Here is a 25,724-nt window from a genome sequence, read left to right as displayed (position 1 = left end):
GGTGCCTCCTCCCTGGACTGCGATGGAATGGAGAGGCTCAGCCTGCTCCGCATTCCGCCCATGGAACCGCTGGTAGCGGCCCACCTTCTACCAAAGGTGGGCCCCTCACCGAGCAGGAACCCCACGCTGCCAGCACAGGCGGACCGCTTTCAGTCCACAATGACTGAAAAGTCCTATAAAGCTGCAGCGCTGTCCGCCAGGGCCCTGAACGTGTCCTCGCTGCTAACCGCCTACCAAGCGGAGCTCTGCGAGGACCTGTCGAGTAGCCCGGGAGCAGCCACTCTGGACGAGATGGCAGCGGTCACGGACATTTGCCTCCGTGTCCAGCGCTGCGCCGTCCAGGCCACGGGCAAGGTAATGGGGATCATGGTGGTGCAGGAATGAGCGAGATGGCTCAACCTCACCAACCTCCCTGACCGAGAAAAGGAGGATGTGCTGGATATACCCATCGTTCCCTAGGGAATTTTCAGCTCCGCTCTCGCCTCCATGCAAAGGAGGTGTGAGACGAAGAAGAAGGAGGACGAGGCACTCCACCTCTGCCTCCCTCGAAGGGCCCAGCCGCTGCCTTCGCAGCAGCAGTCCTTCACTCAAGCGAACTCTGCCCGGTTTAAAGCACCGGACAAGCAGAGGTCGCAACCCACCCCGAGTCCCCAGCCCAGGCTGGAGACAAGGGCAAGTTGGCCGAGAAAATCTCCGGTTCCGGCTGCAGCTCAGGCTCAGCCAACCCAGAATTTCGGCCAGCAATCGAGGAAGAAGAAGCGAGCGGCGTGACAGCCCCTCCTTCTCCCCTCCGTGAATGTGTTCCCGCCGCATCGAGAGATGCCTAAACACCATCCTCAAGTCCGCACAAACACATGTCACACGTTGATTGATTCCTCTGTCATAAAACATTTGCCGCTGACGCATCCAGGCTTCAGGCCCAAGGCACAGCTCAAAAAAATGAAAAGAACATCAATAAAACCAATAAACAGCCTGCCAATTTTTCCCCTTTTGAGAGCAGCTACGGCATCTCTCAAAAGGCGGATTATTGACGGGTCGTGAAGGCTCCACCATCACACGCATGCGCAGTGCCGGCTGGAGCCGTAAGCGTGACATCTCAGCTGGCTCTAAGGAGCATACAGCAGGAGATACTCACGACATCTGCCTGGGCTTCTCAAAACAGTTATACTTTATCTGTTTTCACAAGCCCAGAGAGAGTCAACCCATATTCTGGAGAGAGAGGCTCTCTCTCTCCTAGAAAGAAGGGTTTTATCTCTAATGCCCGCCGAGCAGAGTCAGATTACGCAGACAAATGTCCTCGTAAAGCACCCGCTCAACATGGGTCTCATAATAAAACTAAACCCCGCGCGCCACGGCGTGCGGAGAGTATTAGTTATTATGTAATGCGTAGTGGCACTACACCAGACTTTTCTAGTGTGGGACACGCCTACGGGTGCTGTCCTTTCACGGAAGGTGGTCACCACGGACGCATGTCAGACAGGCTGATGGGTATTTACGAAGGTCGTCCGGTGAGAGGTCTCTAGAACAGAGACCTCAAGCGGGCGCACGTAAATCACCCGGAGCTTTTAGCGGTGTTCCCCACCCTAAAACGCTTCCTGCCTTCTCTCAGAGGACACCATGTCCTCGTGAGGACAGACAACACGATATCGTGTATGAACCGCCAAGGGAGGATGCGTTGTCTCCAGTCACACACACTGGCACACAAACTGATCCCTTGGAGCGGCAGACGTCTCCTCTCTCTGAGAGCGACACAGGTACCGGGAGTGATGCACCTCGGGACAGAACTACTGTCCAGAGGTGCACCACTCTATGCAGACTGGACTCCTCATCCAAGGATCGTGAGTCCGCTGTGGGTGCGTTACGGCGGAGCCGCGTTAAATCTGTTCGCAAAAAGAAAGAATGCTCAATGACAGCTGTTCTCTTTAATGCACGATTCAATCGCACTGTTAGGCGGGGTCACACTCGTACACGATTGACCTCCGGGTCCTCTGTACGCGTTCCCACCCCTGGCTCTGTTCCCCTTAACTCTGGCCAGAGTGAAGGAGCAACGCCACACACTTAGTCTGATGTTTCCGCCCTAGCCTGCAACGTACGGGCTGGCGGAGATATATCAGCTGTTGTGCGGGCAGCCATGGCAGCCCCCACCACGCAGGGACAGATTGTCTCAAGCGGGGGGGCGATCCTTCACCCACGCCCAGAGCGCGGGGCACTATGGGCCTGACCCGTGAGTGATACAATCTGAATACAGTGGGACTCCCTCAGAAGGTGATAAACACTATTCAGAGTGCGAGAGCTTCCTCCACCAAGTCTCTTTACGACTGTAAGTGGAGGGTGTTTGAGGAGTGGTGCCTTCAAGAAGGACACATCTCTTTTCAATGTCCTGTCGGGTGATTTTATCATTCCTACAGGACTTGATCGATAAACACAGAGCTTTCTCCACGATCAAGATGTACCTGGCTGCTATTGCTGCATGCCATGTGGGCTTTGAGGGTAAGACGGCTAGCCAACATCCTTTGGTTTGCCGTTTTAAGAAGGGAGCTCGCAGGCTCCTCCCTGTTTCCAGGTCGCTGGTGCCCTTATGGGACCTGGCAGTGGTTTTAAATGGGCTCAAAATGACCCCATTTGAACCCCTGGAAGGAGCTGACATGAAACATCTGTCACTCAAGACAGTGCTGTTACTGGCCCTGGCATCCGCCAAGCGGGTCAGCGATATTCATGCACTGTCTGTACATCCCTCATGCACTCAGTTCGCCCCAGGGCAAACGAGAGTGTTGTTGAAGCCCAACCCTGCCTTTACACCAAAGGTGGTCGGTTCGTGTACCCCAATTGACATTGAGGCATTTCCTCCGCCGCTGGTTTCCTCCAGGGAGCAGCAGCAGGATCTGTTGTGTCCAGTCCGGGCTTTACACACATATATGGACAGATCAAAGGAGCTTCGTCTTAATGACCAACTCTTCGTGTCCTGGGCTAACCCTCACAAGGGCAAGCCTGTTACTAAGCAACGGCTTAGTAACAGTCCAATCCACTGGATCGTGGAGGCGATTGCTTTGGCCTATACGAGTCAGAATTTGCAAGCACCTTCGGGTCTGCGGGCTCACTCGACTCGGGGCCTGGGTACATCCTGGGCTTTGTTCAAGGGTGTTTCCATCCAAGACATCTGTGCAGCGGCGAGCTGGTCCTCGCCGCTCACTTTTGTCCGCTTTTACAGGTTAGACGTCTCCGCTCCAAGCGTGGCCCGAGCAGTGCTGGGCACCTTGTTGAGTCGGGACTCTACCTGTTAAATTCTGGTTGATCGGTGATTTTCGAGATAAGCTCGTCTGGCAATACGGGAGCTACAATATCCCATAGTGAGACATCGAACGGAGTGTTATGAATGAGAACTATAGGTTACTTACGTAACCCCAGTCTCAGAGTAACATGAAGTGAGATGTCTCACCAGACGGCCCTCCTTGCTATGGTGAAGCGAGAAGAGGTGCTTATTTTGAATGACGCATGCGTTGTGGCGCAAGCTACTTATAGGGGGTGATTACCCTGACGTTGACGTCAAGATCACCAGCCAATCAGGATTGGCGTAATGAGATTGATGCTTCTGTTTTCTCCGCGATGAGGCGCATCCCATAGTAAGACATCTTACTTCATGTTACTCATGTTAATCGGTAACCCTAACCCTAGCCGAAAATAGTGTTTCTATCTTTAAATTCAACGCTTAATTTAGTTGTATAATACAGATCCTACAACTGTATAATATAACGTTTGTATGTCAAAGTATACCTGTTGATATTGGAATGTGTGATATTAACAGATATTGAGGCCACAAGCTAGGGAGATTTTCTTTCTAGATCCCCTCCGTGGCACTGGCTGGAGAGATGATAGTCGCACCAAACCATTCAGGTTTTTTGGCACACAGTTACAACACATCCGGACAGTGGTAGTTCTGTTTTAGACCACTTGTCTATCTTTTTTTAATCTATGGCTCTGTTTTATTTGAACTAACATGGGATACATTGTATTAAATAAAAGGCATTGAACGGAACCATAGATGCCACTTGACAGCGGGGCTGTTCTGTTTTACCCCTTAATGACTTTTTTTTTGGAAGTTCAAGTTTGTTTCTGTTCCAACAGTGTTCAAAGATTTTCTGAATGATTTTCGAGTACTTATAAAGTTGAATTAAATTGTACTTATTCTTAACTTTCACATGCATTGTGTTCACAGAAACCTTGCTCAGATCTTGTGCCCTGGGCAAGTCTTGGTGTGGATGATGTCCAGGTTAGATTTATTAAAATTATTCTACTGAAGAGTATGATGTAATTGTCATTTTTGACACTTTTGACTTTTCACACTACAGGGCCTACCAAGACAAGGGTTCTCGAACAACTGTGGGGTGTTTGTTTTGATGGTAAGATACTGGATATACAGTATACATATAGTAGTCCTATTTTTCTGTTTATAATAATGTATACAAATGTATAATGCTTTCAGCATGCTATGCACTCCATTATTGCTCATAGTTTGAGACATGCTGTGATTTATTTATATCCAAAACAACATTCACGGAGGAATATTATTTGTCAGTGAACACCATAGCATCACAACAACCTAACATACCATTTCTTTATTTACAGTACGCATTTTACATTGTGGCAAGAGCCCAATTTGATTTCAATGAGGTATGTATAAATAAGGGTTTAATATTTCAGTTTTTCATTGATGAAGCAGGCCATAATTTGAGATGGGGTCATGAGTGACCGCTGCTGGAGGGGAACTGTTACAATCAGCTGTATTAGGTTCACTAATGCCTCAAAATGTATTAGTTAGTCACGATCTGTCTGTGTATTATTTTGTCCTGTCTTGTCTGTTGCATTCTGTGTTCAATACAATGGAAAGTCCTGAATTCAAAGTGTTTCTTAAGTAAAAGAGTATAAGTATTATCAGCTAAATGTACTCGAAGTATCAAAAGTAGAAGTACAGTATGCGGAATGGCTCTGTTCACAGTATTATATTACCATTGATATTATCCTGTCAATTCTATCAATTTGTCAATACGATGGCACTTTTTTAATATATTTTTTAAAATACTGGTAGGAAATACAGTACTATATGATTTCATTTATATCACATGTTTTTCAGTAAAAAGTGAGTAAATATACAATATTGCCTCTGAAATAAAAATACAAATTAAAAAGGTGTACGTTAAGAAACAAATGAAGGCCCTTTCTTGAAGTCATAACTGAAATAATTGATGCAATAAACATGCAAATAGTCATTAAAATATGATTTGAAGGCTGTTAATGTGTTTAATTTGAGTTTTACATTTTTAAATGCCGTTGCCATGGTGACAGATCACTCGCCATCATTACAGACCTCAAGGTATCATTATATTATATATATATATATTAATGCTGTCAAAATTATCGCGTTAACGGCGGTAATTAATTTTTTGAATTAATTGCGTTAAAATATTTAACGCATTTAACGCATGCGCAGAATGGCCCGCCCCATACATCCCACCAGTGGCAGCGCCAGGGTATGGCTGGGGTAGGCTACAGCCATACCAAGAAATGGCTTAGCCCCACCATGAACAATGATGTTAAAGTAAGCAAAATAAAGTCCGCGGAGTAAATTGCACAGACAGCAGTTAGTAAGATTGATTTCAGTAGCCACTTGTCTGGAAATACCAAAGACTAGAAACGGTTTTGAAAACTTTTGTCACGTAGTGATCGTCTTCTCAATAGAACATCTTTGATAATGTCTTCTGGCCAATCAGAATCAAGATAACGGCGTGGTGTTGTTGCAGGAAGTCCCGACAGAGAATACTTTTGCTGTAGTAGCCTACACCTCTATATACATCGATACAACATTACTTGTTGATAGAAATCAACACGTAATGAAATAAGACCCCACGGTTTGATGATTGATAGGTGTGTGGGCTGTCTTTCATTTTGACACACAGAACAATGTTATAATAAACATACATACATACATACTGTATGTTAAATGGATATATCCGTCTTCTTTCATTTATCTTTCCATTCCCACAACAATATACATAAAGAAATGGCATATTTTGGACATAATTCGAATGGTGATTAATCATGATTAATTAATTTTTAAGCTGTGATTAATCTGATTAAAAATGTTAATCGTTTGACAGCCCTAATATATATATATTAATAATATAATATATAATATGTTAATATAGTTAATACTCTGACGCTATGATTAACAGAACAGAACTGCTACCCCGGAAACAGGATGCAACGCGTCATCTGTGAAGCTCGTCACGTGCACCCTCGCTGCGAGTGGGACCCAAGTTCCCAAGTTCCCATCAGCAAAAACACGTAGGTTTGTTATCCTGGCTCCAAAATAAATGAGCTCCCCATTGAAATCAGGACAGCAGAAAGCCTGCACATCTTCCGGCGCAGACTGAAAACTCATCTCTTTCGACTCCACTTCGAGCGATAGAATTACTAACAAAGAACTGCTAACAGAGCACTTATATACTAATAAAGGACTGGCGTATCTATACGCTGTTGAGTAGCACTTGAAATGTTTGGCTCTTTGAAACCTGATGTACTTATATGATTCTGTTTTCTTCAAGGTTGTGTCTTCCTGGTCGAATGTACTTATTGTAAGTCGCTTTGGATAAAAGCGTCAGCTAAATGCAATGTAATGTAATGCCTCAAAGGTTGAGAAGGAGGGGCCGTCCCGTCACGTGCCTCAAAGGTTGAGAAGGAGGGGCGTTGAGGCTCCGCCCATGTTGAGCCCCACCGCCCATCTTGAGGTACTGCGCACTGCAGTGAGGGGTACTACGCATTGTTCAACTAAAATTGGTTACGCGGCTGGCAATACATCAAACTTGCACACTCATTTAAAAAGGCATCACCCGAACGTGAATATCACAGGTACCAAAAGAAAAAAGACTGAAGTGCAAACCCAACTCCTGCTAGCATTTAAGCCTCCACCACTCGCAGAAAGTTCAGACCGAGCCAAAGCTATTACAAACGCCAAATATCCTTATGTTGCCATGTTAGCAAAGCGCTACCTGGCTGTATCTGCTACCTCTGTCCCTAGCGAGAGGGTGTTCTCCACAGCAGGAGACATTGCTAGTGCCAGCAGATCTGCCCTTTTGGCAAGCAATATGGACAAGTACATCTTTCTTTAGAACAACATGAAAATACAATGACAAGCAAGTCATAATGTCAAACTGGCTGCTTAGGTACTAGTACAGTAAAGTTCAAATACAGATTATTTCAGTTCATCGAAATGCTGCACCTTAATGTTTATTTTATTATATTTTGTATTTATTTGAGTGAATACATTATTCACAGTTTAATAATAATTAAAAAATATATATATATATTTTATGTTTTGTGATAATTTTTTCTGCTGTACCGAAAATGTACCGAACCGAACCGTGACCTAAAAACCGAGGTACGTACCGAACCGAAATGTTTGTGAACCGTTACACCCCTAGTTACCACAGAAACAATAGCCAGAACAAAGCCTTCTAGTTCTAGTTTCCAGTACATGAGGTAAAAGAGGAGCATAATTTCTTTAGTCTCAAATTTCAAACTTCCAAACACTAACTGTGAAAAAGTATAGTCATGGGTCCTTTATTTTTCTACAACCAAGTAAACCTCCAATGTATCATTTAACGGCTGAGAGAGCACATTGCTTAGTTTAGGTAGCACTCGTGGCATGTTGCTGTCACGGCTGCAGAGAAGTCTATTATGTACTGCAGGTACAGGAACAAAACTAGTAGAAAATTGCGGGATAAATGGGACATGGCTGAGAAGGTGCATCAATATAGATTTGTAGATATAACACACAACATCACAGAAAAGCCTCAATATTCTCTCCACATGAGCTTTGTACATAGATGACACATGCTGGTTTGGAATCAGATTGACAAGAACACCACCTTTATTTAGACAGAGGACGTCTATAGTTTTTTTTATTTTAATGGCTTATCATGGCCAGGCAAATGATATGGTGGCCTTCCTCTCATTAACTCCACGCAATGACACATCCACGCCCTCTTCCACCTATCGTGTACTGAAGCCAAAGAAACCAGCCATTTCTCCAACTTACCCAATTAAAAGGAGCACGACGCAGACAATGGCAAACCCAACTGTGTACTTCAGAGCGTTTTTCACTTGCTGGAAAAGAAGAACATTTTACTGGTCAATCACAGGCATGAAATATTATTATTCATTTTTAATGAGGGAACGGGGTCATATACTCCATTTAGATAAGGACAATAGTGAGTGACAGCTATTCAGAGTCAGTGTAGATCCAGTTTGACCTGGCAGAGATAAGGTGTCACTACCAGCGCTATTCAAGGTGCTTCTAAAGTTACAATACAAAAGACTTCATTGTCTGTAAGAGAAAATGCCTCTGTCAGCTCAAAACTGACACATTGAAATTATAAAAGGGCACTTTGTGATCACTGGTTTGGTACAATACTCACTAAAACGATTGATAAAAAAATTAAAAAGGAGGGGGCTGAGCTCATGCGGGACACAGCAGCTACTGTCTAAACCAGGGGTCACCAACCTTTTTTAGGATGAGAGCTACTTTCAAAAAACAGTTTTTTGTACTGTCCTATAGTACACATTGGAATTTTTGTTCTCTCTCTCTCAATTCAAAGGGGCATGAAAGTTCAATTAAACAATGTTGCCAAAGCATTACAATACAAAATAATTAACAACATTAACATACATTTCAAATGTTTACATATTATTGATGATATATATATATACAGTGATACAATTACATTTCAACACGTGTGTGTGTGCGTGTGCGTGTGCGTGTGTGTGCGTGTGTGTGTGTGTGTGTGTGTGTGTGTGTGTGTGTGTGTGTGTGTGTGTGTGTGTGTGTGTCATTCACTGTCCCTCAGGTTGTGGCATGTGTATACATATTGGGCAGCAAGATGTGTCTTGTCTCCTTCTCCTAGGAGTACTCTCAGTCTTGAGAGGTCATCAACCTCCTTGAAACCTGGGATTACAGAGTTCAACTTGTTCCAGTAAACGCTCCTTACTTCGTTGAATGTTTGGCACTTCAGGAGGAAGTGCATCTCTGTCTCAGTCTCACCTGTCGTACAGTGACCACATATTCTGTTCTCTTTTGGTTGCCAGGATCTTTTGAGTCTTCCTGTTTCGATTGCCAGTTTGTGGTCACTGAGCCTGTACTTGGTCAGGATCTGTTTCTGCTTTCTGTCTCTGACAGTAGATAGATATTCTGGTACGGAGGCTCAGTCACTGGTACATTTTTATATACAAAGCCATGCTAGGGAAACTTCCATCTTATATCTGCTCCCTGATCTCTCAGAGAATTGTAAGTGGCTACTGCCTGAGATCGAATGCAGTGGTTTTATTAAATGTGCCAACTGCTAGGACTGTCTTAGGGAAGACAGCATTTAGATGCGCAGCTCCTCTGTCTTGGAATAGTCTGCAAATTGAATGGAAACTGAACAATCTAGTGCCACTAAATGTTTTTAAAGCTCGGTTGGATGCTAGTCAATCGGAAGCTATTGGTACCTGCTTATGTGGATAATTATGTAAATGATGCTGGATGATGTCCTTTTGTTGTTCTGTTTATGTTTTTATGTTTCATGTGGAACTACTTGAACAGGTCTCCCTTGAAAAAGAGATCAATGATCTCAATGGGATTTATCTGTATAAATAAAGGTTTGAAATGAAATGACAGCGAAATGACCAGAAAGACTTCAAATCTGTCATGCACTGTGTTGACTTGAAATCATCTCTTAGCTAATGGTTTCATGTTGCCTTAAACTACAACAACAAGACATTTTGCACTTACCATATTGGTAAACTGCACCTGAATCATTTGAATGAATTTGGATCCTTCAGAACCAAATCCAAGCAGATTGCAGTGCTGTGTGTATAAGAAGAAATGGGAGTTCTTACCGAGCATTTGTTCATGTTGTCGTCATCCCTTTCTTCATAGTAGAAATAAACAAAGGGGATCCATAGGAAGACGCAGAATAGTATGATGGAGTATAGTGCTATATGTCAAGAAAAGAAGAATTGAAATCCAAGATTAGTCACAGACATCTACAAATCTATAACCCCTTATGAGCACACAGTAGGGCAATGTGTTTTATCATGATGTCAAAATGTAAAAGCATTGCAGAGCATGTATGACAAGTATGGTATATACATATAAATGTAATGTGTTATATTCAGATTTGAAGTTAGTATTACAGTGTTAATTATTTACCCTGATCATCTTAAAAGGCAAAGTATATTAAAAAACTATTTCTGTAAAATAAATCTCCTTTCTCAGGTCTTACTACAGTCATAAACTAATATAATTCCCCCTGTCAGTAACACCATTTCCTCAACTCAAACACTTCAGTCATCAGAATTTCTGAGATGGCATGACCCCATTTCTTAAAAGTCTTCTAATGACAAATCTAGGGCAGGGATCAGTTATTCACATACCAAGAAACATTGAGACCACAGAGAAACCTTAAATAACTTAAATGCAGTCATCCTTAAAAAAACATTTGTTATAAAACACCTCTCATTTAACTTTCCCCACAGACCAAATGTATCTCTTTTCCTTAACCTTGAACCAGTTGTGTTGCTTTTCTCTTTTGTCAGTACTTCCCTAATTCCCCCTTGAAAACAGACTGCATAGTATATCAATGGCTGCTCAATGTCATATGTTGCATCACTTTTACGCTGCTATGGACAATTTTGCACTCCCATTTGCACTTACTTGAAGTAGACAGTTATATTGTGTTTTTTTGTAAATTATTGAGTGTTCTTGCATCTTAATGTGTGAGTTTTTTGTTTTGTTGTTATACCTCAGGAGTGGAGTGCACCAGCTGGGCCTAAAAAAGTAGGGCTTAACTCTAACGTCGGGCTTAGCTACGTCCGACGTAGTGATTCGAATTTACACCGAGTGCACCAAGCCTGACTAGTCTCGGGCGTAGCTGCGCCTGGTCTTAAGATGCGCGTCCACGTGAATACACGCGAAACAGTAATTGTTGCCAAGCAACGCCATTTTACCATTTTACAGACTCAGAGAAGAGGGAATTCCCACACCCACAGCGTCAGCGATGACTCAAGGGGAATCCCAAATGGCCACACCCCGAAAGAAAAAGAGGGATTTGTCAGAGCTACAGCGGGAACTGACGGAGAAAGAAATCGTTCGTGTGGAGGTGGAGACCGTCAAATTGAGAGCGGAACACAAAACAATTCTGAATCTGAGCGCAATCAGCACCTGCAAGGTTTCGATCTGATCTGTGCTGGAGTTGAGGGGAGATCTCCTCGATTAAATCAAAAAGGGCTTGTCTGCCGAAACCTCTCTATCAGTTCACTGTCTGAATAGATGTCCAGTGGGTTTGTTCGATCACGGACGACTCTTTCTCTTCTTAATGCCCTTTCATTGTTAAACATGTAAACAAGACGCCCTGCCATCGTTAATATCCTTCTTGCCTGTTTTACGTTACTATGGATACTAGTCTGTCTTTCCGATTTACGCCTGCTCCATACTAGGCGTAAAAGTTACACCCGGGCGCAACGCATACAGGGCTTAAGTCTAAGTGGTGCACTAGTCATAACTTTAGTTTGGTCTTAACCTTCGGTTCTAAAAAAGCAATCTTCGTCAGAAAATAATTTCATAGACCTTCTGTATGAATTGGACACAGTGAATGCAATAAAGCTGTTATTGGTTTAAAGAACTCGCTCTTCTGTGATCTAAGTTGTTTGTTTAGTTCTTCCTGTACAATAAACTTTTTAAGATGAGGGTGCGCAAATATGAACACATCACCCCCATCCTTAAAGCACTACACTGGCTACCCGTGGAACTGAGGATCGAATTCAAGGTCTCCGTCCTCACCCACCAGTGTGTCCATGGAACTGCCCCTCCCTAAAGGCCCTGACACACCAAGCAGTCACCAGAGGACTAGCCGACGCTGAAGTCGGCTGTTGCCTGGCCGTGTTCTCCTGCGTTTTGGCCATGTGTCGCACGGGAAAACACCGCACCGACTTCAGTGCGTGAGTGGCAATAACTCTCCTTACCAGCAGGCGGCGGTAGTGTGTATTCGTCGTTCAAAAGAGGCAACAACCGGAAGACAGAGAAGAAGAAGAGTATCTTTTCTCCGTAATATCATACAGAGCTGGCCTCTCCTGGATCAAGGTGATGAGCAGGTCTTCGTTTGCATCATTCCAGATCGCCATGATGAGATGAAAATGAATAGCAGTCTGTGTGTGCCTTCTTAAATCGTTTATTTACGTCCCTCACTTCCGCTTCGCTTCTCATGCACTGATTTGCTAGCTGAACAGCCAATCAGAGTGATTATTTGGTCCGACTGCCAGACCCGATGCATGGCCGATTCAACATGTTGAATCGGCCATGCATCGGGTCTGGCAGTCCAAATAAGGCGTGTCACGGTCGACGGTGCGAGACACACCAACCTGACTACGGCGCTGCGAATGCCCGACAGCCTCTGACGGCCTCTGACTCCCAAAATCGGGTTGGTGTGTCAGGGCCTTAACTCAAGGAACTCCTCACCCCCCATACCTCCTTGCGGACCACCCGCTCCAGCAACTCCAACTTCCTCAAACCCCCCAGGACTAAGCTCCGTACTATGGGAGACCGGGCCTTCTGCTCGGCTGCTCCCAGTCTGTGGAATGCTCTCCCCGACCAAATGAGAGCACCACAGACCGTGGAGACTTTTAAAAAAGGCCTCAAAACCCATCTCTTCAAAAGAGCCTTTGCCTAGACCTTTTTATCACCCTTTTATTTATTTTTAATTTTTTTATTGCTTTTTATTAAATTCTACCGTGTTGTGTAATGTTTATTTATACTGTTCATGCTCACTACTTGTAGCTCTTCGGGATTTGAAATCAAATATGAAGTGCTTTATAAATGGAACCCATTATTATTAAGAGAAAGACCAACAGTCGAAAACATTAGGAATTCATAGAGCGGACGCGAGTCAAAAACACTAATAGAGAGATGCTATTTCAAGCTGGGGGCTTTTCTTTCTGCGGCAAATGCATGCCAGTGAAGACAGCCCAGACAAACCCAAAATAACTCAAAGGAAAGCATGTAACAAACACGAAGGCACCCAGCAGCAAGGTTGGCATAGCCCAACGCCTCTTTGAGGTGATAATGTGAATCATTAGCACAAGTCACATTGTGATGCCAAGTAAAACATGTGCAGAAAGACAAACAGCTAACCACAACAAGTCCCTTTTTCCTACATGTTGAATAGAGATTTGGTTTGACCGTAGCGATTTTCAATACATGAGTAAAGTCTTTGTTGGAAGTCAGAAACAAAATAATGGATAAAATATTAAGACCAACACAAAACATCTTATTGTTTTCCCTAAGCAGTGCCATACTAGCATATTATAGCAAAACAATTGTAAAGCTGCTCCTGATAACATTTAATCCAGAGCATCAGTACCGTCCCTCCCTACAGGCCGATCACGCAGACTGCGTGGGGCCTCACCTTGCGGGCCCTCTGCAAGGTGAGGCCCCACGCAGTCTGTAGTCCGCCTCACCTTGCGGAGGGGGCCTCAACTAAGCCGCAAATGTGGCGCACTTATGCGGCGCAATTTGTGTGGCGCGGCGTGGTTTCGCCACTGCGAGGCTCCACTAGCACACCCCCCCGTCCGCCGTCGCGAAACAGAGGGCCTCATCATATAAGGGACTTTCAGTACCACACTTCAGTGTACATGTGGAAAACAACTGCTTCATATCAGTCAATAGTGCATGGCCTCAGGCAAGTATAAACATGCTTCCCTGTGAAATGGACTACATTTCACAAAATGCTCTCTCTGCTTCAGACAAATGAATGTCATTGTTACAGTGGCTTTCGTTTTGCCAGCTGTGATTGTGACAGGGCATTACTTCCAATAAACACGTATTCATTGCGCCACTAACATATCCATTTACACTCATTTACAGCCAGACAAAGTGAGTCTAGGATGATGCCAGGAGCCAATAAATGCAAGCCATGCACTGTGTGCAGCCGCTGACATATGCTTGCGGGTTAAGGCAATGGGTAAAATGAATCAAAACACCGGGAATATTAACATACTGAGAGAATAGAGAATGGATGATGCATGGTAACTGCATTACCATGTATCATCCATTACTCTAAGCACATCTTCTACCTGACCAGGGATACAAGTTTAGCACACTTATCCTCCTGACAGAGAGTAGAGAATAAATAATACATGTCCTTCCTTCACCCTTTATACATGTTTGTGTTCATAGTACTCCCCTTACTGAAAGGAAAGCAACAACATTTTGGAAAATTGGTTGAAGAGATGGCTGAAAAGAAACCTTCATAGAGTGCCAGCTGGGGAAACAATGTGAGTAAATCAACACACGCAATATCAAAACCTCATTATATTTGAATCATCATTTGCAGAAATGTACAACAATTATAAATATACCAACATATCAATCAAATAAAGTAGCTTCACTCTAAATGAGGAACATTAGAGCCTTGTCTTCACCTTGCTATGGCTCTCCACAGGGGCATTAGCACCTGGACTCTTGGCATCTGCAGACAGGCAGCATGTATTACATTTGAAGTGAAAATGAAATGCCATGGGAGATTTCTCGCTGAAAATATCTGTCTACAGACACTCGCTGAAAGGTATGACATTCTGAGCTTGCACTCTTATTTCCAGTAAACATCAGGGACGTATCCAATTTTAGGGGGTCGAACCTGGAATAAACACTAGTAAATATTCAAGTTCAATTTGACAGGTAGCATGAAGGACTCTAATTTGATGCTCGGTTTCTTCTGAACGTATGAATGAACAGATGTTTGCTAACATACAAGACAAAGGAACTTGATAAGCTGACGGCGTATCACAGCTTTCTGCTGTCAGTTTGTTTTGATTCATTCTTTGGAGTTGATCAAGTTTTACAACTATTTCCTACAGTTCAAAGATGATAAGAAGTGTGTAACCCCTGTTTTGAATAACAGTATGAATATAAAATGTTCAGATAGCTCACCACTATACAAAGAAGAAAGCCTTGTTTATCTGGCTGGCAAACACTATCATAGCTTTGAATACAGAGCTTTTCTTATTTAAGTTATTACAAAAGAATATATTATATCATATCATAGTAACCTAATACCTAAAGAAAAAGCACTTTGAGAATGAATGTTTGTGAAGTGCATTATTAGCATCTTTGCATTGACTGACATTTCCTCTTGGTCTATCAAAGTCACTCAAGTGATTTTGACTGTCATTTGCTTGGCACACCTTTCCCTCGCCTACCTTCCACAACACTGTCACCCACATTTTGATTTATTGACTCCAAGCTGACGAGATGGCAGCAAGCAGTAACGCCGACTGCAGACTTTAAATGGACTCTGTGGGAACCTACAGGTTGTGTTGCAGAAGCTGGTCTCAATGTAAACATCGTCCAACCGCGTGTTTATATAGTTGTTGCCATCTGCCTGAAAATGGACTGTCACAACATGGAACATCCTGTTAAATATGCCATTTTGATTCACTTCATAGCTCAATGGCATGTTTTGTCTGGTTGTAAAGAAGTCGTCATATCCCAAATGGACTCCACAGGGCCCCTTATGCATTGTTACAGGAAGTAGGGACCATCAATTTCAGTAGCCATGAAGGACATGAATAGTGAACTGAATTTTTTAAATGGAGGAAAAATATCGTTGCAATGTATTATCAAATGGTTTCTGAACCAGAAGACCTGTGTGTGCTAAACACCATTTCTAAAGCTTCATTGAGCAAAACCAACATTACCAAAAGGAGTTCTCTCAGAATATATTTGATAGAATACAACTAAATTATATTAAAACAAATGCTGAAGTAAAATTGGTATTTGAAAATGTAGCTTGTTAGCAAAGGTCATGTACCTTTTTTACAATAAAATTGGGTCTTTTATTTTAGCAGAGAAGAGACTTGATCTTTTCATTTAAAAAAGATTGAATATAAAACACATGGTAATAACTCAACGCAGAAAAAAACCAGCAAAGATTAATTTCACTGATTATATTATTACTAATTTCAAAAGATGAATTGTGAATATTGCTATTGGGATGTATTCTGGAAACAATTACAATATAGTAAAATATGGTAACTTGACAGACCTATGGCCAATATTATATTAATATTGACTTATAACAGAAATATGGGTGTTTGTCTATTTCTGCACCAATAACAAGAAATGACATGACAAAAATACCATAGATATGATTAGCCTTATTAGGAATTAATGCAGAAATAACCTAGTTGGTCTGGTTTATATTCCAAATGTAAAATGTCCCGCTCACTATATTATTTTCCAAAATGAATGAACCTCATCATAGTAACTTGATAGTCACAGAATAAGCCTCAGAAATCCAGCATTTGTGGTGCTAAAAACAACAACAAATGAACAAATGGTTAAAGAGGTAACTCCAGGCATAAAATGCTGCCCACTGTCTAAATGTTTGAATCCCTGTTTTGTATGTTTGGAGTTAGATTCAGGAAGTAGAAGTGAAGCACTATGGGTTTTAGTTTTTGCAAATGATGGCAAAAAAAGTACCCATTGTTCTTATTCACACTGGACAATGTTCTCATTGTTGAAGGCCCCTCTGGATCACACAGAGCTGCTCTCAAATCAAACTGCAATTTGTCAATGTTTTCAAAACAGTCTTAAAGAAGCACTTGGCTACCACTTTCCTCCAAAATCCAGTCAGCACATCAGGATGGAAAATAATCACAGTCAGAAGAAAGTACTTGCAGAGTATTTACTAGATGATCCCTTCCTCTACAACTTCTCCTCTACAAATGGCATTAAAAAGGGCAGTGAGAAAGCAAATGATTTATTCAGAGGTCCCAGGGGTATTTTGCACTGTTGCTTAAGGGTCTCATGCACCAGTGCTTCGAAGTACTGAGCAGTCCAAGGAAATGTATAAATGGACAGAGGCTGGAGATTGAGAGGCTTTCAAACTTAGGGTTCATCAAAGATCACAGAATGCTATTTGGGCTCTAAAAGGAAGTGGGTGTTTCGGTTGCAGGCACCCATCCTCTCTGTCAATTTTCAAGATACATTTGATTGAATACAACACTGTGTAGGTTAAAAAAAACTCTCTACAGGAAATAACTTTTCACTATAACAGACTATTTTCATATCCGTTTTTTTGACATTACAGTCAATTTTGGAATATCTGTTTCTCAGAGATTTGTTGTTCAGCCTTGAAATGAGCCCTAAAGTAAATAACTATACTCATGCACACATAAATGAATGCCCTTACCCATCTAGGATTTGACTAAATGCATTTATTTGACCTAAATATGATGCCATTGTTGATGCAGCCATTATAGGAATAGCAGAATGTGAAGAAATTAGAGATTTCACATACATTTGGTGTGCTTTAACAGAAGCACACATGCAGTTTAACAAATAATAGGGCGAGATAATCTATAAATATCTCACTGCAAAAGTAACAAATCCATAAAAAATAACAATGTAGAGGTGTTGCAATTTCTCGACTATATACAGTATTTCTCCACTGTGACCTGACTGTGCATGTAAAACCTTTCAGGGTAATCATTATAAAACAGAAACATTGATTCAAGCGGCTGCAGAAATGTTAACAGTGTCAACTTTAGGTTTGATTAAACATGTGTGCTCAAAGAAGAAATGTACATTTTTCTAAACCACCATCCGATATTCATTTACCAGATGACAGCTATGCGAGGACATTTAATGATTCCAAACATTATGTAAATATTCAGCAGGGGGGTTTAAAAAGAGCTGGACATATACCCACGCTTATAAACTGTGATCGCTACTGAATGCAAGTCAGTCACCTGGAAGAAAAAGCATGAGTCAGTGGAGGAAATAGGAACAGGGATCAAGCCTATAATTATTTTATTTGTGAAGAGACAAATGGACAATGCTGTCAAATAAGGTTGTGAGAAAAAAAATCCACTTTAAAAGGTTAGATTTGTGAGCACACATGGAGCTTGGTCTCCACCTACTGGCAAATAAAAAAGCAATGCCTTTAGAAAGAAAGAGTGAAAGAGTCTCTAGTTCGTCAAAAACATCGACAACAAGATAGTAAAATAGACTTTGTAGCCAAAATTGAATTAATCACATTTTCAATTTTGGCGTATTACTTTAGCCTGCAGTAAAATATGACTTTGCTTAGACTCAGCACACAAGCCACTTCAAAGGTCATCTTCACAAACATCTCTTCACTGCAGTGACACACATCACAGAGAAGCATCATGATCCCATTTGATTTTGTAATTAAAAGGTTTAAATCTCACTGAATATATAACAACTACTTTCAGAATAGTTTGGGCATAAAGGAAAGGAACTCTGAATCTTATCATAAAAACAGTGCACTGACCTCAGGAACATGTCTTGTGTTAAATTATTTCTTCTCTCTCAGAATGCATTCACACATTTCTCTCACCTTGAACACCACAAAACCAATCAGAGGGAGAGGTTGGGAAATGCAGGGATTGTTTTTATTTTAGGAAGGTTTAACAAGCAATCAGCCTTGCTTATCAACAGCCTGAGGTTACAAGACAACAACAGATTTTCAAGCAGATCTTTCACACCACACTCCCAGGGCTACGACCACATAAGAAAATATATATGGGAATAAAAATCCCTTATGGTCTGCGAATGGCATGAACAGAACTACTTTTCCTTTATGAACTGGCATAGCACAAGTGCCACAGTATGTAGTCCTGCATTGTTCCCAGCAGCTCTAGCAGCCACTTGGAGCCATTAGAGAAATGTTCACACAAAATCGTTCTACTTTACCAACTACCTGACCTTTTCCTTTGACGTGTGACACATTTCTTTAAGTGTAACTGTTGCACCATGACAACGGTTTCTAGGCATTTTGGCCATAAAATAAATGAAATACCTAGTGGGACATGTCAATGCATTCATAACGATACCTAAGCAATTATGTTTTCATTGTATAAGACTATATAAAGAAAATGTACCACTAAACAGGATGTCATATATAAACTATAGATAGTGACAGAGAAAATCAATGTTGTGTATAAAATCATCTTAGCCAGTCCAAAGACAGCATACTAGGGGCTTTGAATGCTGGATTCAGGTGCAGTGTTCATAGTAAGCACATTTTATTATGTCATTTTACCAGTGGAAGAGATTTCTTTGATTGGGCTGTCTGGGCAAGTAGACAGCTTGTCTTCTTTGCATTTGGCATTTCTGAACAGACGGTACATAACAGTGTTGCTGACAGGCACTTTAAGCCAGCATCTGTTGGAAAACGTGTGATCTAGCGTCTTTGGCATGACTGAATTAGCTATCGTAAAAGACAACAAACTCATATTATCCTTTAATATGACAATCATGAAGAAATGTCAGAGGCACTAATAGCTTTCAGCTAGGAATATAACAGCCAAACGGGCCTGGATACAATCCGTCCGCATGAATTGCAACTGAATTTTCGATGGGGGATGGACATGCCCACCCTCATAGCAAGAGAAGAGGCAAGAGAGTCCAAGATGCCTGACTGGACGCTCAACAAACCTACTAATGATACAACTAAGTATGCTAAAAACCAACTGTCAGACCAAAATCAAACTGTCACAGACTTAAGGGAAATGTGCATGTTGGCTCGATGGCAAAGCTTCAGAGACACAGCCATAAATAAGGTTATCAATATCAACTGGGCTTTATCCTACTATGACAAGGTCCATCAATGTGTTGTCATGCTTGAAAGGCCCTGTACACCGACACAGGTGTTTTGACTTATTCTGGCTTATTGGAATTGGCTTAGGTTGAAGTTAGGCTGAGATATGCCTGAATTACCAGGGGCCACCACATTTTTTGAAAAATGATAAAAGGTGTAATTCAAAACTATTAGCAGGATTACTGTCGGCCGATGTAACTCAAGCACTGTTGGCACATGCCAGCAGCACACTCGTTAGACAACGGCTGAGTTAAGTGGAAACACCTGTGCTCAATCAGAGCTCAACACAAACCACACCAACATGTTACAATCACTCACAATAAAAAAATGCTGTTTTCATCACTGCTAGAGTAACTAAAAAGTTATATTAACATGGTTATTTACTTGATCTGTAAGCTTAGTATTTTCCTATCTTGTTAGCTACTTCACATGAGTTTGTTGCCAGGCACAAACAGCATCAATATACACAGCAGCATACTTGATATATGGGTAAACAAAATAGTAAAGAGCAGCAAAGAAAATATAATACATGCCTGTTTAAATATGGTAAGTTATATATAATAAAATAATTGCAAGGTTATGAAAGCATGGAACCAAGCAAGGCATGTCAATATTCGCATTATTAGAAAATATATATAACCAGTTAAGGAAGAGACCATAATAGCAAAAGTGAACAAGACTGCATCTACAAGAAAGGCATTACATAAACCAAACAAAGATCTGAGTGAATCATCATCACTCTCTCAAGAACAGTGTTAAAAGTATTAATGATATCAAAATGTCTGAATATGAGTGTCATGAAAACCATTCACCTCGTGTTCTCCAGTGATATAGCGTGTGCTGCACAAGTCACATCCAACGTTAAACTTTCAGCATAATTATGCAACACTAAATGTAATTTATTATTGTCAGCTTCAGTTGACTAATGTAACCTGCCTGCTATTTGACAAATTCCATTAATTTGTATGCTCATCCTTGACATTTTGCCAGGAAACACTGTAACTGTTTGATATCTCTGATATATGACATCATCGTGGAAAACATTATCGGTCAGTCTATAAAGATTACCCAGTTAAAAGGGCTTTTGACTATCTATTATTTTAACAGTACTGCCCAATATGGATTATTGTATTATGACTGTCTTTATTTTAATCATACGTGCAAACCTGAGCTAGACTGCTCCAGGGAGAATAAGATGTACTACAAAAGTTGCTTTATAGATTCCATGTGTAAGAATGACTTGCAAAACAGCTTAACTTGATGAACATTTTTTTAAACAAAAGAGACAAATTAGGGAATTATAGATACATTTTCCTTTCAATTCTGCAATAAATATCCCTGATTCTATTTTTGTTATGTGAACACACAATGAGATATAAAGAAAATGCACTTACTGTAATATCCATACAGCACAGTGTCTTCAATGTGCCCTCTTGTCTCATTGTTAGCCGCCCAATCCTAAATGTTACCAAAGAAGAACCATGGTGAAAAATGAAAATCAAGTTAAAAAGTAAAAGGAATGAAGTAGGTATGAGAATATCTCAATGAGAATAGACATCAAGCTTAAATAAAAAAATGTTTTAAAAGAGTACAACAATGACTATAAGAAATAGTGTTATTTTAACACAAATACAGAAGGTGTGTTGTATTTTCATATATAACCCTTCAAGATAGAGGCATAAAACAAATAATGCATTACAAGACCCCTTTTCAGCGTCTTGGGTTCATTCAAAATGTATTTATTGTCGAGAAACTCAAAGGACATACATGAATGCATACACACAGACACAGACTTTTCCCTATTTTGTTAGATTGCAACATTTTAAATCCAATAGATTATGTTTGTAATTTAAGGATTGAGTCCCTGGTGAGCTAACATGTGCATCTTATGTTAGGTCGCCTTGACTAAATTGTACACAAAGCCATTAACAGCTCAAAGTAGAAAGCACCTCACAACCCACTGAAAGAAACAATTACCTGCTCTTCAAATGAAGATGCCAATACACACTTTGCTATATCTTCTAGTAGATTGAAACCAATGCAATGATTTTGCACAAAATTGATGAGCCAAGAAATGAATTCAGCTTTTAGATTGGACTAAAACAACGTCCACTTTGTCTAATTCTAAGAAAATGACATAGCAAAGTTAAAAGCTTCCTCAGGGAAACTCGTTAGCATTTTGCAAATTGATTTTTACTGGCGCAGTTAGAAGAAAAGAGACTTACCTTATAGGTACCATTGGAAAACTTCATAAATGAAACAAGGAATATGTCCACGGGGAGAAGTGCAGAGGTTATCAAAGCAATGGCCAGTGCACATATTGCTGTGATAGTCGAAACAACTTCACTCTCCTGACGACTTTGAAATTTCCGAATGTAGAACCAACAAAAAGTCAGGATTACCTAAACAAGGGAAAACACATTATGTTAAATCAAGTTGAAAATGATACCATCAGGAGGGATAGTAAATACAATATAAATAGTACACTTTCCTTTTCGATTGGCAACACAATTAATAATTGATGTTGTGTTGTGTAGTGCTATATTTCTATTGAACTTCATTATACTGTTTTCACAATATTGTGGCGTCTTCTGCCTGTTCAACAGTGCTTGGAAGCGATTACCGCCATGTGTGTCTTGATGATTGCCAAAAAGGAAATACTCAAACCAAGGTGTTAACACAACACTGGGGGATTATAAACCAGAATAGCCCGACTGCAGGTGATAGAAAAAACGATGATCTGATTATATCATAATCTCTTGTCCTTTCAGCACAAGTGTGTAAGGACTTACAAGAAATAACACAAAGTTAACTTTTCATAGTTCATTTTTTTAAACTTTGAATTAATTAATGAATTTGCTCATGTATTCTGTTGCAGTTCATTGGAAAAAGGGGGGAAGAAGAGGGGAAAGGGATTGTCCTAGTAACATGTAGGCAACTCAATAGGGACACAAATAAGGGTCTTCAAAATGACAAGGTCATATTCAAGGCACACAAGCTGTAGGAAGTGAGGACACTGCTAAAACTAGTCCCTTTAGATCAGGGGCTGCCATTCACAGACAGGATCAATTAAAGTCCAGCAGCCTTAAGCCTCTGGCTGCTTGTTTTGCCAGGCTTTGCATCCAAATAAGATCCACTGAAAGGTTTTTTCTAATAAAAAGGGCTGTAAGTGATGGGTGGTGGGGACGCAGTATTGGCATCCGGGCATTCTCCTGGACGTCTTCTGATTAAGTCACGTGACTCTGAGTGACAGCTGAGATAATGGGTTCTAATTTGGGCAGCAGATTACTGAGACCAAGTTCAAATAAGTCAGTTAAGTAACGCTAACGTTTAAAGTAGAGTGGGTCCAAATCTGTTTACATAAACGGAAAGGTTGTATGTGTTTGAAGAATATGTGGTTACAGCAGCCTTATTAGCTTTTCAAGCAGCACCGCCATGACATATGTGAACTGTGAAGCACATTTTAAAACCATGTGGTGAAAACTAACTACGCATTAGAGCAGGTAGAAGCTGTCACCTAGAAAAGTTAAAAGGAGATGTTAATGTTCTGTACATTAGACCATAGTTGACAGCTATTTTCAAAATACTGCTGATTAACACTACCCCTGCTTTTAGTATGCAATTTAAGAGAATATAATTCTACATTGAGCACAACACAGCCTGTATGCTAAAGTGTGTCATGGCTAATGTTAGCTAAAATCAATCCCAAGCCAATATTGACGTTGATACACTGTAGCCTTTTCGTTTCGTAACACCTTAACCACGCCAGTTCTAGACCTGCTAAAACATCTCAAAGTATTTGTATGACAGCTCACAACTTAATGAAAACACTACACGACTGAAAATATGCTTACCATAAGTATAAAAGTGAAAATAGACCACCCGAGCATAGACTCGGAGAGAAACGACTGACCCGCCATCTTCACTTCCTGCAATAACAAACCCACGTGATCCCGGTGACGTCATCACAGTGGAGTGCGAGCAGCAGTCGTGACGTGTCCGCAGAAAGTGCACAACGTCTGTCGATACTGTACCTCGATTCTCCACATGCATGCGAATGATTTTTTTACAGCAGTTTTATTAGTATCACACAGCTTCACTGGTGGTGAGACAGGACGGCAAAACAGAGGAGCTGACAACTGTAAAGACCAGAAGCTGTCGATAGCAACAGTACCATACAAAATACCACCTTTTGCATACAACCAAAGATCTGGGTCAGCAATCCTCGAAGTTGTTGTTTTATTAAAAAAAACACCATCAGTGACAGATGAAATAAAATAAAAGTAGTCATACCAACACTAAAAATATCAGTTTTATAAGTTAAAGTTTGACTTTTAGAACTACAGAAGTATGATCAGAACATTTTTCTTAAATATGTCATAGATTTCAAATTGATTATATCTATTTTTATAGCATATAATAGTATAAACAAGTTTGGTCATAATGTCTAAACATAATGTGCAGAATAACACAGTGTATTCCCTAAGGCTAAGCAATAGTTCTGCTGGTTACATTTTTATGTGAAAGAGTTACCCATTTTTTTGAAAATGTTAATATCGATTTGGCATATGGTCCGACCGGTCAGCACCTAAGCAAACATTCAGTAATCATCCAGTCTATCCAGAAAATGAATGTGTTTTATTTCAGTTTTCAATTTGCTGAAAAGCTAGAAGTAGGTTGCTGTAAACTAGGTGCAGTGCACCTGTAGTTGCATTCCCATGTGTAGAGCAGATCATTGGGGTAATACTTGTCATCAATTATCCACCGCAGTGGCCCACACCAGTCAACAGCCACTGTTTGTGGGGCTGAAGCTAATCCCCATATGATATTGTATTCCTCGTAAAAATTATATTGTTAACATGCCAAACTTTTCCATATTAGAACAGCTGTCCAAGCAGTGGCTCCCTAGAAGCCTGTCTACACTTTCTATACAATTGACTTTTTCAGATGACTTTGTCTTTATACAATACGTATTTACATTAGGGTTATGGTTAATCTTCTTTTGGTCTCTCCTCTTTAGTTGGTCATTTTAATATTCTCTGTGATGTATTGCTTACATTTCTAATAATAAATATGCATAACCAATATTTTTTTTTTTTTACCTCATACTGAAAACAATGTGTTGGGCATTTCTTCTATATTCTGTATCTCGACAACAAGAGAGTAGATGAAAGTCTAAACTCAACTTTAAATATCTATTTGAAGTGTAAAAAAGTTATCCATAACTAGACCACATTTGACATTTTTCAGTGTAACATACTTAAAATAAATAGAAATGACACTTTAGAGTCATGATATTATGTTTCATTCAGCAGGGGATCCAGACTTGTTCAGCAATGGGATTATATAAACTTTTCAAGACTCTATCAATTAGCTTGGGTTTTTTGTGCATGCTGAGTTTCTACCCATTTGCCAGGCATATTCACAATTTCTTCCATTTCTTATCCAATTTATCTTGCATTCATACCCCATGGTATCTAAATATAAGGATATTTTTTCTGGCTTTATATTCTACCTCTCACTTCACAGTTTTAAGTGTGCACTTTCAGGAGAAGCCTACTCCATTCATGAAGTATGTTGTCCCTTAAATTACAACAGTATTAGAGTGTGCAGTCATACTTCACCATGTCTGGAATTATTGAGACCAAATTAAATTATTACTCGAGTAATTACTTTTGCAAGTGACATTGAGGCTTCAAAGTTTCTGAAAGTAATACTTCTCTAAATTATATTGCAAGAAATTGGTCTGTTACTAATTTCAAATGAAGAACACCAGTTAATTAGTCGGTCACTATTGGACACTTTCAAATTTAAATCACTAAGATCAATGACCATATATCTAAACTTAATTTATTTTACTGTCTTGAAACTTTTAATTAGACTAATGTAATTAATTCAACCCATTATTCACTTGCACAGGGGAGGTATATGTCATCTTAATTCATGCAACCTTGCATACTGTAGCTTCATATCAGGAGGCTTGGCAATGTGCCCTAATGGAAATCATGTACC

General features: G+C 40.6%; 1 protein-coding gene across 1 annotated transcript in view; it reads right to left on the bottom strand.

Moving 5' to 3' along the window:
- lmbrd1 (LMBR1 domain containing 1) overlaps positions 1 to 23,666 on the bottom strand; it is a 59,500-nt gene extending 35,834 nt beyond the window's left edge. The window contains exons 1-5 of the mRNA XM_034100867.1: positions 23,567 to 23,666; positions 21,938 to 22,114; positions 21,107 to 21,170; positions 9,931 to 10,028; positions 8,093 to 8,160 (exon numbers count right to left, since the gene is read on the bottom strand). Of these exons, the coding sequence (XP_033956758.1) occupies positions 8,093 to 8,160; positions 9,931 to 10,028; positions 21,107 to 21,170; positions 21,938 to 22,114; positions 23,567 to 23,632 (473 nt within the window). The 5' untranslated portion in view covers positions 23,633 to 23,666. The remainder of the gene's footprint in view (positions 1 to 8,092; positions 8,161 to 9,930; positions 10,029 to 21,106; positions 21,171 to 21,937; positions 22,115 to 23,566) is intronic.
- Positions 23,667 to 25,724: the final 2,058 nt, after the last annotated feature.

The sequence above is a fragment of the Pseudochaenichthys georgianus genome, chromosome 15 (assembly GCF_902827115.2).
Source record: "Pseudochaenichthys georgianus chromosome 15, fPseGeo1.2, whole genome shotgun sequence".
NCBI lineage: Eukaryota > Metazoa > Chordata > Actinopteri > Perciformes > Channichthyidae > Pseudochaenichthys > Pseudochaenichthys georgianus.
This window is presented reverse-complemented; position numbering and strand designations above follow the sequence as displayed.